Raw genomic sequence first — 13,793 nt, forward strand, 5'->3', positions numbered from 1 at the left:
CAGCAGAGGTCACACTCGTCGTTCCAGAAGCGATAGACCGCTCTGAACCTGTTGAAACCGACAAGGAAGGAACATGGCATGCAACGAGATTTTGAGAAGCAACTTGCCGACATCTGCCATGGTTGCATCGTGGCAGAGCGTGACAACCGCCTTGGCGAATTGTGCATCGGGTTCCCCTGCTATAGACCTGTGCATCGTCACAGCTGATGCCACCCCTTCCAAGTTGTGAGAGATGACGCGGTCCTTAACTGGTTCAATGGGTGCCCTCCCCATGGGGAAGACGCTGCCGCCTTCAACAGGCCCGACTGCCATCTTTTGGCGAATCACGACAGGTTCCGCTATAGTCATAACAGACCACAAGTGTGAGATGGAAAGGATCGAGACAAGGGAATGGTACACTTGTACGCAGCCAGGCTGGCAGTGTGGTCGAGTATTTCGTTAAGTTTTGGCGTGAAAGCCCAACTTTGTAAGGCACAAGAGTGCCCTTCGGGAAATAGGAGAGAATGCGGAGGAAGAATGAGACAGTCTCAATTTTGACTCGACTAATTGCCGAAGTGGAATGGGACACTGATTCTACGCAACCATATGTCCAAGATGGATCTAGATGATCATGAGGAGAAGGAAGACCGCGACTTTGGGTAACGAACAAAACTTGGCAGGGGAGGAAACCACACTCATATTTTTGGGCTGCGTTAACAATTTTGGGTTGCGACTTCTGCAAGGGGGAATGAAGCTACCCGCGAGCTCCGACGTAGGCATGGTTTTGCCCCCGGTCTGCAGGCGACTTGAGCTGAACGACCCCGCGGGAATTTTGACAGGTTCACTTAACCCATTGACAACCAACATCGCAAGTCTCACCTTGGGGACATAATTTAATAGGCTCGCCCATTGAGCCCTCCTAAATCAACAATCTGTCTCAGCGTCACCTTGTCTTCCCTTCCAATTGCACAATGTCGACCTCCGCCACCCAACCCGTCATAACGCCTTCGGACTCCAAATCAACCACGATCCGCGTCGGCACGCGCAAGTCGGCCCTCGCACTCAAGCAAGCCGACTTCGTCGTCACCTCCCTGCAGCGCCTCCACCCCACCATCAACTTCGAAATTAAGGGCATGCACTCAGCAGCCGACAAGGATAAAGTTACCGCACTCTACAAGTTCGGCGGGAAGGGGCTCTGGACCAATGAGCTCGAGGCGGAGCTCATGGGCGGCGAGCTCGACATGATTGTGCACTCACTCAAGGACATGCCCACTGGCTTACCCGAGGGCTGCGTGTTGGCCTGCGTTACCCAAAGGGAGGACCCCCGCGATGTGGTGGTAGTTAAGAAGAGTCTGGAGGAAAAGTACAAGACATTGGCGGATTTGCCAGAGGGTAGTGTGGTGGGGACGAGTAGTGTGAGGCGCATGGCGCAGGTTCGACGACGATACCCTGGGTTGGAGTTTAAGGATATGCGGGGCAATATTGACACGAGGTTGAAGAAGCTGGATGCCGAGGATAGCGAGTACTCGGTGTTGATATTGGCTGCGGCTGGGCTTTCGCGCATGGGCTTGACAGGTCGTGTCTCTCAGTACTTGGAGAGCGGCACGAAAGGGGGCGGCATGTTGCATGCTGTTGGACAAGGAGGTCTGGGCATTGAAGCAAGAGCTGACGACGAGAAGACGCTGGAGCTGCTGAAGGCTTTGGAGAATAAGGAGGCGATGTTGGCAGCTGAGGCCGAGAGGAGTGTCATGCGAACATTGGAGGGAGGGTGCAGTATACCTATCGGCGTCGAGACGCAATGGGTGAGCGAGAACAAGCTGCGCATGACCGCCACGGTTGTGAGCGTCGATGGGACAGAAGGAGCCGATGCCGAGCATGAGACAGAGGTGAAGACGCGAGAAGAGGCTGTCGAGTTCGGTCTTAAGATCGCTAAGCAACTAACAGAAAATGGCGCTCAGAAGATTTTGGACGTCATAAATGCGGCGAGGGCAGCGAATCCAAATACGGAGAAGTGGGTACCGGCGTAGATGTCAGAAAAATGGATGAGGCATGTACGAGTGTCCATAGATCTGGCTGCGACATACGTGTTTGCTGAGCTTGCGCTGAATCAATATACCCACGTTCCGTCTATGATACAAGGTTGAGCTCGTCCAGTATGCGCACTCGTCTGGGTCTTTCATGATGTTGAACCAACCCTTACCCTGGTCCCTAATGCTGCACTCCCACCACACACACCTCGATCGCAATGGAACCGCTCAGTGCTCCGAGCCAGTAAAAACCTTGTACGCCTCAGCATCCATAAGAGCCTCAAAGTCCTTGACGCCCTGCTCGTCAACAGACACCTTGCAAATCCAACCGCCGCCGTGGGAGTCGTCCTCAGGCACCAGGTTGATAGTACCGGGCTTCTCTTCGAGCACCATGTTGATCGCGGTTACCTTGCAGGAGATGGGCGCGTTGATGTCGGCCGCACTCTTGACCGACTCGACGGCCCCGATGGCGTCGCCCGCCCCCACCACCTTGCCATCTTCGGGCAGCTCCACGTAGACGACGTCGCCCAGCTCCTCGGCGGCGTACTCGCTGATGCCAATCACGCCTGAGGTCTTATCCGCGTTGAGGTCGATCCACTCGTGGTCTTTGGTGTATTTACGGATTCCTCCTGTTGAAGGCTTACCGTTAGGGGAACTTGTAAAGAGCAGAGGGGGAAGAGGGGTGGCGGAGGGGGACGAAGCGGTCGGTCTCGACTTACTGAACGATGTCGCGGAAAATGCGCGGATCGAGGGCTGCCAACTCGTGCGCACGGAGGGATTTCTGGTGAGGCGGGATAGCGTCGAAGGGCATGCTGCCCGTAGGCATCGGGCGACTGAGGTAGCCATGGCTTTGATACGAGTGTTTGGCGGGAGCAGTGATTGAAGCCGTGGTTCGATTCAACTAAGCTTTTAGGATTGGTCGTTATCAATGATGCAGTGGAGCTCCCCGAGTTCGGGCTCAATCATTACGCTGGAACCCCATTGGCATAGTCACGGGCACTGTGGTGGCGGCGGGCAGGTGGGCTGATTTGGCAGTTTGAATGGAGCTTGAGCACTGTATTGGCCATATCTTGCTGGATCGCTGAACTTACAAACCGCTACTTCTAATCATCTTCCTCCGCTCCGGTCCAAATAATTTCGTATACTTGGTTCCTGGAGCAATTAAACACAAGTATGCCCCAGGTATATTTTTGATTGTCCACGTCCAATTGCCACAACGCGTCTTCGAGGAATGGCCTTGTCTGGTTGGGCTACAGTCAACACTCGATGTCCAATCACATGCCTTCGAATCAGCTATGTTCAGCTTACTTATATTATTCGGGATGACCATGGCGGGTAGGTGACCTAAAGGACTCGATGTGTTGTCAACATCAAAGCATTGATGGGCAAGAGATTGCAATTTGTCACTGTGAGTCCAGGTCCAGTGCGTTCTTGATGGTGCTAAGCTGGAATACCCCACTGCAGCGAACTCAACAGAGCGGAGAGCCTCTCCAATCCAGTTGCTGTCAACAACAACCGCGGGACATCCAAGTGTTGACTTTCGAACGAACCTCTGGTAGCTGTTCCCTCAACTTCCCCACCCTCCCCAGCTTTCATATCCGCATATCCTGAAATTGACAACTGGTCAGTCCAATGCCCTGTTTCTATGTGATCTCCCATGCTGCCGTAGCGTCCTGCATGCCTTGCGGGCAGACCAAGTCGTTGGCCGTGTTTCAAAACAGGTCGGTGAGCTAGCCACTCAAAGTCAATTTCATGGGAATTCGCGTCGCGTGTGAGCTGTCCCATAGCCTCACTTCACGATCTCATTCGTCCAATATTACACTGCGCGTCTCCAGCCAGCAACGTAGAAGCGCAGAAGCGTAACGGGCTAAAACGGGTAACACATCTCAGCCAGATGCAACGATTTGCCTAGAAGCGTATTTTTGGTGGCTCTCTCTCCACCCTTGGTCCGCTGGGACGCTGCATCTCACAATCGCATTACTGCGCACTACCGCAACGACGTTTCGTTGATCTAAGGTATGCTGCATTGATTCTTAGACACAGGCCAGGCACCAGTCCGCCTAAGTGCGTTCTCTATCCACATCGATCCATCGATCCCCACACGTCCTTTTCTTTCGCTGTGTTCCTGTTGACGGCTTCTCCGAAGAACATCCACAAATTTCAATGTGACGAGGCTCAGCTCTTGGGCGCGTCCGGACCTCGATATCTTTCCACCCGTGGACCTCACTGACACACCCTACGCACAGTCGAGAACCCGGCCCAATCTGACATTCCTGATCCGAGACCTCCACAACCTTAAGCGACCTACTCCCGACCCGACTCAACCGCAATCAATCTCCCCCCTCTCTTCTCCGTCTTACTCAAGCAAGAGCCCCTCGACTCACAATTCTGGATTCGTCAACCTTCATCGCGGGGTCGGGCCAGTTCCACGACGCCGCAGACACAATGGATCAAGACCAAGCCATACAACCGCCGCCGCCGCTGCCGCAAGATGCTCATGACGACACCCTCGGCGGTATTGAGGGTTCACCCAACGTCGCCTCCGCATCTGGTCAAAATGGCCATGACATTCAGCATCAAGAAGCGCAGACATTCGACCAAGGTATGATGAGCGACCCGGGCACGATGAGCCCCAACCTAGATGAAATGGACCCCAATGCGCGATACGAAACCCCTCCGATGTCCACGCAGCCGCCGCAAAGCATCTCAAGGCCACCCTCGGGCGCCGGCGGCGAACGCCACTACACCGAACACGCACCTCGATCAGCCGGCAACGGCGCAGAACAGCAGAATGGACGGAACCACGTGGTCATCAAGGTTGGAATGGTTGGCGATGCGCAGATTGGCAAGACGTCTCTGATGGTTAAATACGTCGAGGGAAGCTGGGACGAAGACTACATCCAGACGCTCGGCGTAAACTTCATGGAGAAGACCATCAGCATACGGAACACGGAGATTACCTTCAGCATCTGGGACTTGGGAGGTCAGAGAGAGTTCGTCAACATGCTGCCGCTGGTGTGCAACGATGCAGTCGCCATCCTGTTCATGTTCGACCTGACGCGAAAGAGTACATTGAATAGCATCAAGGAGTGGTATCGCCAAGGACGAGGCTTCAACAAGACGGCCATTCCGATATTGGTGGGCACCAAATACGACCACTTTGTCAACTTCCCGCGGGAGGACCAGGAAGAGATCTCAAATCAAGTATGTTTTGCGCCTGGGCAATCTGAGTTGGGTTCGAAAGCTAATTGCACGGCAGGCTCGACGTTTTGCCAAGGCGATGCGAGCTGCATTGATATTCAGCAGCACCAGCCACAGCATCAACGTCCAGAAGGTATATATTTGTCTGTCTGCACTGCACCCCCGCGCGCCATACTGACCTTGTGTTGTAGATCTTCAAGATCGTGCTATCGAAAGCATTCGATCTGAAGTGCACCATTCCGGAAATCGAGAATGTCGGCGAGCCTTTGTTACTTTACCAGTCCTGCTGATCACTCGCACGCTTCCGACACTCAATAATTGGCCGTTGCGCAACTCTGAGCTTATGCAAGCCCACTTTGCCCACCATAGACTACATTGACGTACCTTACGAACTGACGGCCGTTTATGACAACACCATCTCCACCCCTTTGCATTTTCATGCAGCCGGAACCGTCACCCGGCCTGGAGCTACTACCCCTGTAGCTAATATTAAACACATACAACAAACCCGAATCAATACACACCATTTTCCTTTGTCATTCACCATACATCGACCTGCTACACGTCGACATACCATTGCGAATTTGCATCATCTGCGAGCACTCAGGGGGTTGAAGTTTCACCCCCACAATATTTTGAGACGAGACAAAGGGGAGAAAGGGCAATTTGGTATTTTCCTTCCTCGAGCTTCTGTTCTTCTCCTACAGGGCATATCATCTCCCCTCCTCGGAATGGAAATACGGACGTTCAGGCGTGCTGAGAGAAAGAAGTTCCCTTTCTCGGGGAACCAATCCCAAATTGTAGTTTTCTATTTGATTTGAGCAAGGGGCTGGGAACTCGGACTTTTGCGGATTTTTGTGTGTCAGAGTACTACCTGATCAGAAGAAAGTGTAATTACTAAACTTAGCCCCCCGACGAAGTAGTGGAATAAGTCACTGCCATAGTTGTTCCTCTGGTGGTTTTTTTTTCTTGGAAGTTGGTCTCATCTGCCTTGGCGGGGGTGGAGGAAAGAAGCAAGAAAGATCGATTGATCGTGAGGAAGGAAGGAAAGAAAGGCAGAGAAAGGCAGGGATAGAGGGATGTGAGTGATAGACAGACAGTAGTTGTGGATGAATTGAGACTGATGAAAAAGCGTTGCTGGGCCAAGATGATGATATCCTTGAGTGAAGTGACGGAACGAACTCACAGTAAACCGCCCACGCTTAAGACACATTTCCTATTTACGCACCCGTATTTTACATATAGGCTTCTGCACCAGCATTGTCTGGTATCGAGCCAGATGCCAGGACGGAGCCTTGCCGTTGACCCAACCTCTCAACGGCCAATCTGCACCTTACTCACGACCTACCAATACCTTGGTCCACAGCGCAGATTTGGCGGAGTAGGCAAAGCCAGGGGCTTGCCTTGGTGACTACTGGGAGAAATGGGGCTCAGGGTAGGAGTAGATCATTAGCATCTATTTTTATATTTTCTACCTCTATTATTGCTAGACATCTAGGAAAGTTGCGGGCAGCAATAGCTCGGTGCGATTAATAGCGCGACCTTCATAAGTCATCAACAACGGCTACGCTAGTGCAAAGCTTCAACTGGGCTTCTTTGGAGAACAATACATAATTAAACAATATATTTTATCTCTATACACACCGCAACTCAAAACTCATTGGGTATCAGCCACGTAACAATCAACTTACGCCAATCCATCATATTCCTTCTACATCCGATACATTACATATATCATAGTTCTTTCAATAACGCCCCGGGGCGAGTTCGCGTGCCGGAGGGCCCCGCGGCCCCTGTTGATACGTGATGGTTCCGTGCAAAGGCAGCAGGACTGTCATCCCTCCGCGGCTGGGGCTGAGATGCGCTGTCGTGAAACGAACTCTCGGCGGGCGACCGCGCTGTAAGTCGGTCCCGTTGTCGGTGACTGTTGCGAATGCGGACGACTCGTAGATGCGTTAGATTGGGCCACAGACAGGTCAAACATCACCGTAGATGCAGGTCGCGAATTGTAGCTAGACAAGGCACCACCGCCCACTATGCTTGGGGACAGCGCGGGTACAGGGTCGACAAACGGCGCGCCTTGGATGCGCTTTTCATCGTAATCCTCGAGGAAACTTGCCAGGAACATTTTGTAGACATCCCCATCGGCATGATTGGTGTCAATTATGTCTCTGCACGGACGAGTTAGTGGATAAATGCTAGAATGCCTCTACAGCCAGATTTGAGGAACGCCTACGAGATGGGCTTATCCACCAGATCGGGTCTCCGACTGAGATGGTTGTCCAGGCGATAAAGCCGGCTAATAGCTTTTGGGTGATGACCGAAGCGGATGAATTGGATACTTATGGGGCGTCATCTCGCTCGGCGGTCGGTTTGGTTACCCTGCCAGCTCGCCTTATCCCCGTTGATGAGACTGGCGAGGTAGCTGTCGAGGTCTTCCTCGCCATTTTCCTCCCACAGGCCGTCAGTCAGGACCATCTTCTTCAAGAAATTATTTTGTTTTTGATCCTTCTTCGGCTTGAGTCCAAGAGACTCGTCTCCTTTCGTAAATATCAGTTCCATGCCGTCGTTGTCATACCCCAATGATCTCCACACCAGAACTCCTAGGACATAGGTTACATGTTTCTAGAAGCTTGACATGGACGATGCGTTGTCGACAACATAGATCTAATTGAAAAAGTCATCTTCGGTCCCCTACATAACTGGAAGAAACACCCACGATATCCCGAATCGCGAAATGCTACCCAAGTTGATCTTCTTGGCCATTCAGAGGCTTGCCATAAATACCCTTGTTTTCAGACAACCCGATCTTCTTCAAGCCGTACTTCTTGACTCCATGCTCCTCTAGGTATGCCTCAACTTCCCAGAATGTTGTAGGGGGGTTTTCTGAGGAGTTTTCTGGCGGCAGCTGTGTTCGATGCAACTCCGATGATGGTGCGCCTGACTGCGTGTGACCACCGAACCCCATGACAGTGACATCCTTGGCAGGTTTGGATACGGCCGGGTGGCCATCTGAGCGACCTGACCGAAAGACAAACTCCTCATGAAACAAGTTCGCGTCACTCTCCCAAATATTCTGCGAGAAGTCTTCATGAGCAGACGCAGATTAGTCTCTGGTCGCCCTCGGTATTCGATCAATGAACCCGAGGATCGCCTCTGGGGCATCAGTCTTTGGCTCAAGGGCCTCATCAGCGATCCTGCCGAGAGCGTTGCTTAGTTCTATCCCTGTAATTCGCTTTTCTCCAGGTACAATCAGTATGCGCGTGTCAACAATGTCAAGCACTTTGGAAGTGTAGACATCGTTTTTCCTAACGCCTGACCTGAGGTACTCATGCCACTGTGTTACTTGTGGCAATACTTTTTCCTTATCGTGGAAGGCATCCCCGATTCCCCCGTTGAGATTGGAGATGGTGTGTGGTCGAAGAAGCTGATACTGTTTGATGCCTTCTTTCCCGCAAACGACATAAGTCGCCGCAACGGATAACACGCAGCCCAGTGACCATATATCGATGCCTTAAGTCACTTTAGGGATCTCATGTAGGTCTTCGGCAGAGTAGGTGTTCTTCTCGGGGGCGGCTGACCAGTTAATACCCTCACTCAACACCAAAGCGAAAGAACCACAGATGTCTCTGGTTTCCTACCGGATTCCATCTAATATGTTGGGTTATACATAGTGTGTTTGCGAGACCTTGTACGCATTCGTTGCTCTCAAGAAATGCTTTCATTTCTTAAATAAACCTAAAAAGGGAACAGGTATGCGGTTTGCCAGCGAAACAATAAGGAAACGCAGAATTTGGGGGTTCGATCTGAGAACCAAAGAAGGGGGAGCGAAACGACTGGTAAGTCTTGCTGATTCTGCTAAGAACGGCGGGTATACAACTTCAAGGTAGATCCAACATGCTAACGAACCAATACCTACATGAATGGTCGGGCTAATCCAAGAAACTGGCTGTTCACCTCCTTGCTTCGAGATTTGAGACTTGTATGCTCATTCGGCAGTTATACTCATGGATAGGGGTCAGATCTGCCGCTACGACGGATAATTACCGTTGGGATATACAGAGATAGAGAGTGTAGTATGGTGTGGATAGGAGATCTAGGCTAGTGCTGGTGGACTGGATCCGAGTAGTAATGGCTACGCACGGCCCACTGAGCCAACAGGACTAGCTGTCTAAAGAACTGCGTACACGTACAGAATATCCATTCAACTTCAAATTTGCGTGCGTCAAAGTCATGTATGATTTGGCTACTTGACACCGCTGTTCAAGCAAAGCTGCCAAGGACACGATGACAGACGGATTTGACTTACCAACTCGAGATGTTTTCCTTGGTAGAAGCACGTTGCCGAAGATCGATTTTGGCTTATTTGGTAACAAATCAGTACTATCTTCGGCTTGGCCGGCGGCCACAGTGTAGTAACTTCGGTTGTAAGGGTCCAGTACTGCTCCACAATATCAAAGTGATACTTGTTATACTTGACGCCGTCGGTTTGGCTATTAACGTACATGCTATTGTTTGTCTTGATGACATCGGGCTTGATGTCAACAGACTTGAGGTTATCGTGGCCTTTGATTGGATTAGCTGGTTTGAGGCTTCCTCTGGCTCGATTGGCTCTGGGACAACCGGCTCTGGGTTGATGGCTTGCTCCGGCTCTGACTTTGGCTTGGTAGTCTGGGGATGGACCAAGGGGATTTTCGGCATCGATATTATCAAAATTAGCATGTTTAGGGTTTGGTTTAGGATATGATCGGTTATTCCCATAGTATCCATTTTTATTTGCCTTTGTCTCTCGATTCTCCTCGTCATCGGTTCGGAGGGTGAGGCAGTAGATTCTTCGGTTATCGTGTGGGTAACACCTCTGTAGTCAACGGGTTAGCAACGAGATCAGAAAATTCAATTTCAGCAGTGCCATCTTCAAATTCGATAATGAAATAAGCGTCAGGTTCTTCGCCTTGTGTATCCTCCCACGTCTCGTTGAAACGAACATCACACAGTCGCATAATACGGTGCTTCTCTGGACCCAGATCCTGTCGAGTTTGCTACGAAAGACATCATAGCCGACAAGATTATCTACTCAACCTCGTCAGCCATGGTAAGGTCAGCTGTCATTTGCTTGTGGACAAAGTCCATAGCTCCATATTTGATGAGGTTTGGAATGGTACCGTCGGTAACCTCAGCTGGCATATCAAGGTAGATTCCAAGGCGCTGTCGGTGTGGCATACCGTCTTTTCCGTTTGGCAGTAGATTGTATAGGGTATCTGCAGTCTCTTCGGCCTAGGGTTAGAAAATTTATGTGTGTTGCCACTACTAATACCACTACGTGCTGGAGTGGTAAGATTCTTAAGAGTCTGGACCAAACAGTCTGCATGTCCGTTAGGTCCGTGAGTATTAGCAGTAGATCCATGCCATTAGAAGCCCTTCTCAGAAACCAAGATCTCCATTTGCTTAGCATCGCTAAGGAATTCAGTCCCGTTATCCGAGTGAAAACCCAGTATCTTCAACTGGGCAACGAAGGCAATGTAGGCAGTTCTCTGCGTGTATTTCCGTCAATTTGCGAGCGAAGCGATTCCACTGCATATCGGTGAAGCGATCTGTGAAATGGACGCCGTAACGCCAGACAGTGGGGCCTAGCGGTTGGTAATGAATAGTATCGAAATAGATGATCTAGAGCGGTCTGGACGGACGAATAGCTGGATATCTACAAATATGCCTCAGAGAACACTACTGATAGTCCATTTAAGTTGTTAGCTGTTAGTTCGTTGAGTGTGAATGTTAACAGCGCCGACGGCTATAGTACCGTTGGCCGTGTCCATGTAAATAGGCTCAGGAAGTTGACGTAGTGAGTTGAAGCACATGATCTCCAGCACCGGAGTCGTTGATGAAGCTATTGCAAGCCAAGTAATCAGTACCGTCGTCGTGAGTCGCGATGGTATTAGCTAGCAATCACATAAGATTGCTGAAGAAATTGATTATACGCTTCGCCACCTAATTTGGTTGTAGGTTGAGCTCGTTAAGATCTGTGAAAACGTCAAGGGCACCTTTGAAGGTAGTCGTATTCGAGGAAGCCTTCCAGTCTGTTATTATGCTTTTGCAGTTGCTTAGACGCCTTCTCCGGAAATTGTCGAAAACAGTCGCCTGCGTGGTGTAGCTTGCAGTAACTGCAGAGGTTAACTTTTAGGATACCTGTGCTTGCAAAACTCATAATATTCCTGTTGAATTTCTTGTTACCGTCTTGAATATCTTCGCTCTTGTCCTATCCTTGACGTGGCTGTGAAACTGGAGTCTAAGTACCTTTATTCTTGAGCTGGAATAATATCTTGGGGTTGTGTACTTCCTTGTTTGCCTTGCGAGTGATCTCCTTCTTCATCTTCTTTTACGTTAGAGTCCCTTCCTCAAATGATCTGATTAGAAAGTCATGAACCAATGGGTAACGTGGTTGAAGTGCTTTAAGCGCGATCAGTGTAAGAGCTTTGTCAGGAATATCAAAATTAAGCCGAGAAGACCATTTATCAAGCTTCTGGCCTTCTGGAATCTTTATCAGGCCAATGAGCTTGTAGAACATTGCTGGTACGCTATTCTTGGACTCTTCGGGTTCTTTATGGATGGTTTTTAGGATCAGATTATAGAGGGTAGGTGGATCCTTCTCAGCAAACATGTCCCAGCCAGCAGATTCCAGCTTTTCGTGGACTTCGATGACACTCAAAGTCAGCAGCGACATAGCGTGAATCTGCTTTTGATTTTATTTAAGCTTCTATTCAGAGGTCGCGGTAGCGTCTGTTGCTATAAATATGCCGTCGAGGAAGGCCTGCATTTCTAAGAGAAAGAAGTCGACTTCACGATCCGGCAGAGCAGAGATAAGTTCCTTAGGAAAGCGGATAATACTGCGACATATTGCTGTCCAGGGTAAGGCCGATCTTGCTACTACTCTAACCGAAACCGACATGTTTAGCTACCTGCTCTCGGCACTACTATCAACATATACGACCACTCGAGACACTATCGACGCCGAAGACTCCCTGTATATCGAGCGAAAGCTGGATATTCTTCGATCGAAGGAGAAACCATGGAGAAAGCAGGGGGCGACGACGCAGGACTAGCAGCTACAGCAGGCAAGATAAACAGAAGAAGCACCGCCGCCAGAGCTCATAATCGAACGATAAACCTTAGAGAAAAAGGGAGTGCTTCCTTTGTAGCGAACTTGACCATGGAGTTAAAGACTGCCCAGTCGGACGACTGATCCCCTGCCAGACTGACACGAAAAGGTAGGGGGACCCACTGGTTAGGTGAATCCCATGGCCATCCTTTCCCAATACAACAATTCACACCCCATATGCACTCACATCACAGACTATGCACAACGCCGACAAAGAGAATTCATAGGACTGAGACTCTTTCTCTGGAGGAAACTGACAACACACATGTTAATGTTGATAGCTTCTAGTCAATTCAATCTCAGTGCCTTAACCAGCACGGTATCACTTCCATACTGCCTCAGTTTTCAATCACTCATATAGATAATAGATTAGACTCTTCCTTCGCTAAACAGAGAGTAAGAGTACCTTATAGAGCCTTGTGAGACTAACCTACGTAGCACAAAGCGTAGAGTAGGCATAGAGGTGAATACGATATCCGTAGAGAGTTATGAACAGAAAGCCGATTCCCTTAAGAACTAGTAATATAGTTACGTAACCTCGGATGCATATTAATCTATTCCTAGTTTTCTTTAGCTCCTGGTTTCCTTGTACGGTCGTCTGACCTACTAACCGGCCTACTAAGTCAGAACTAATCGTAACAATTAACCTTTTTAGATTCGATATCTAAATAGGACATTTATATAAGTTGAAGCTACCTCATTATGTGAAGGTCTAAAATTAGTCTAAATTAATAAATCTAGTATAGTGGACCTTGTATTCGGTCTAGTTTCTTGCCAGAGTACGGCTAGGCCGAAGGCAATAGTACAGAGTGAGGAGAGTATTAGGCGTCCATCCTGGTCATCACCGGGTGGTCACTGGTGGTCACTGGTGGTCTCAGGGAGTGGTACCCGGAGTAGTTCATTCATCTCTAACCTCGTTCCTATCTTCCTGCAAGATACCTCCCTTCCTTCCATAAATAACCAGAGCCTGTATATCGGAGCAGCAGCAGAGCACTAGTTCCTCCGCTTCCTCCGTATACCAAGACTTCCATATTAGGTCATGACTCGCGAGTCCCTATACCGGTGCCCCACCGGCACCCAACCGGTGTCTTGCACTCGGCACTTTGACACTTCTAAGAAATTTTGCAAGGGTACTACTTAGTAAAGCTCTATTAACGGGGTCTTAATTAATCGTAGGTCACGTACAGAAGTAAGCGGATGATTAATATATATACATACTGTATAAGATAAGCACTTGATTTTAATACTCTATACATGTACGGGTGGTTTGTAGCTGTATTTGGTGTTTTGTTCTTTCTCCTAGCTTGAATCCCGCATATGACGACTGAGGTGCCGCGCCGCTGCCTGTATCGATGCGTCCCGATCCCATAGACTCTACCACAGACGTGGTCAGTGCCCTAGGGTACGTGGTGAACGGAACAGGGATGCCGAAT

The 13,793-nt window shown here is 49.8% G+C and overlaps 4 protein-coding genes across 4 annotated transcripts; 3 read left to right on the top strand and 1 right to left on the bottom strand.

The window, feature by feature from the left end:
• Nucleotides 1-689: 689 nt before the first annotated feature.
• Nucleotides 690-2,176, top strand: BCR38DRAFT_26298 (porphobilinogen deaminase). The gene has a single exon (XM_040854450.1). It carries the CDS (start codon nucleotides 951-953, stop codon nucleotides 2,004-2,006), a length of 1,056 nt encoding a protein of 351 aa, XP_040721638.1. The 5' UTR covers nucleotides 690-950; the 3' UTR covers nucleotides 2,007-2,176.
• A 58-nt stretch (nucleotides 2,177-2,234) lies between these two features.
• On the bottom strand, nucleotides 2,235-2,852 carry BCR38DRAFT_330045 (glycine cleavage system H protein; the record flags this gene model as incomplete). Its single annotated transcript, XM_040854924.1, has 2 exons — nucleotides 2,235-2,635; nucleotides 2,726-2,852. The coding sequence occupies 2 exons, from the start codon at nucleotides 2,850-2,852 to the stop codon at nucleotides 2,235-2,237; spliced, it is 528 nt and encodes a 175-aa protein (XP_040721639.1).
• A 1,599-nt stretch (nucleotides 2,853-4,451) lies between these two features.
• On the top strand, nucleotides 4,452-5,497 carry BCR38DRAFT_329308 (P-loop containing nucleoside triphosphate hydrolase protein; the record flags this gene model as incomplete). Its single annotated transcript, XM_040854871.1, has 3 exons — nucleotides 4,452-5,210; nucleotides 5,266-5,340; nucleotides 5,399-5,497. 3 exons carry the CDS (start codon nucleotides 4,452-4,454, stop codon nucleotides 5,495-5,497), a joined length of 933 nt encoding a protein of 310 aa, XP_040721640.1.
• A 1,516-nt stretch (nucleotides 5,498-7,013) lies between these two features.
• On the top strand, nucleotides 7,014-7,793 carry BCR38DRAFT_405057 (uncharacterized protein; the record flags this gene model as incomplete). Its single annotated transcript, XM_040857921.1, has 3 exons — nucleotides 7,014-7,107; nucleotides 7,220-7,390; nucleotides 7,423-7,793. The coding sequence occupies 3 exons, from the start codon at nucleotides 7,014-7,016 to the stop codon at nucleotides 7,791-7,793; spliced, it is 636 nt and encodes a 211-aa protein (XP_040721641.1).
• Between the last annotated feature and the right edge of the window lie 6,000 nt (nucleotides 7,794-13,793).

This window comes from Pseudomassariella vexata (assembly GCF_002105095.1).
Source record: "Pseudomassariella vexata strain CBS 129021 chromosome Unknown BCR38scaffold_1, whole genome shotgun sequence".
Taxonomy (NCBI): domain Eukaryota; kingdom Fungi; phylum Ascomycota; class Sordariomycetes; order Amphisphaeriales; family Pseudomassariaceae; genus Pseudomassariella; species Pseudomassariella vexata.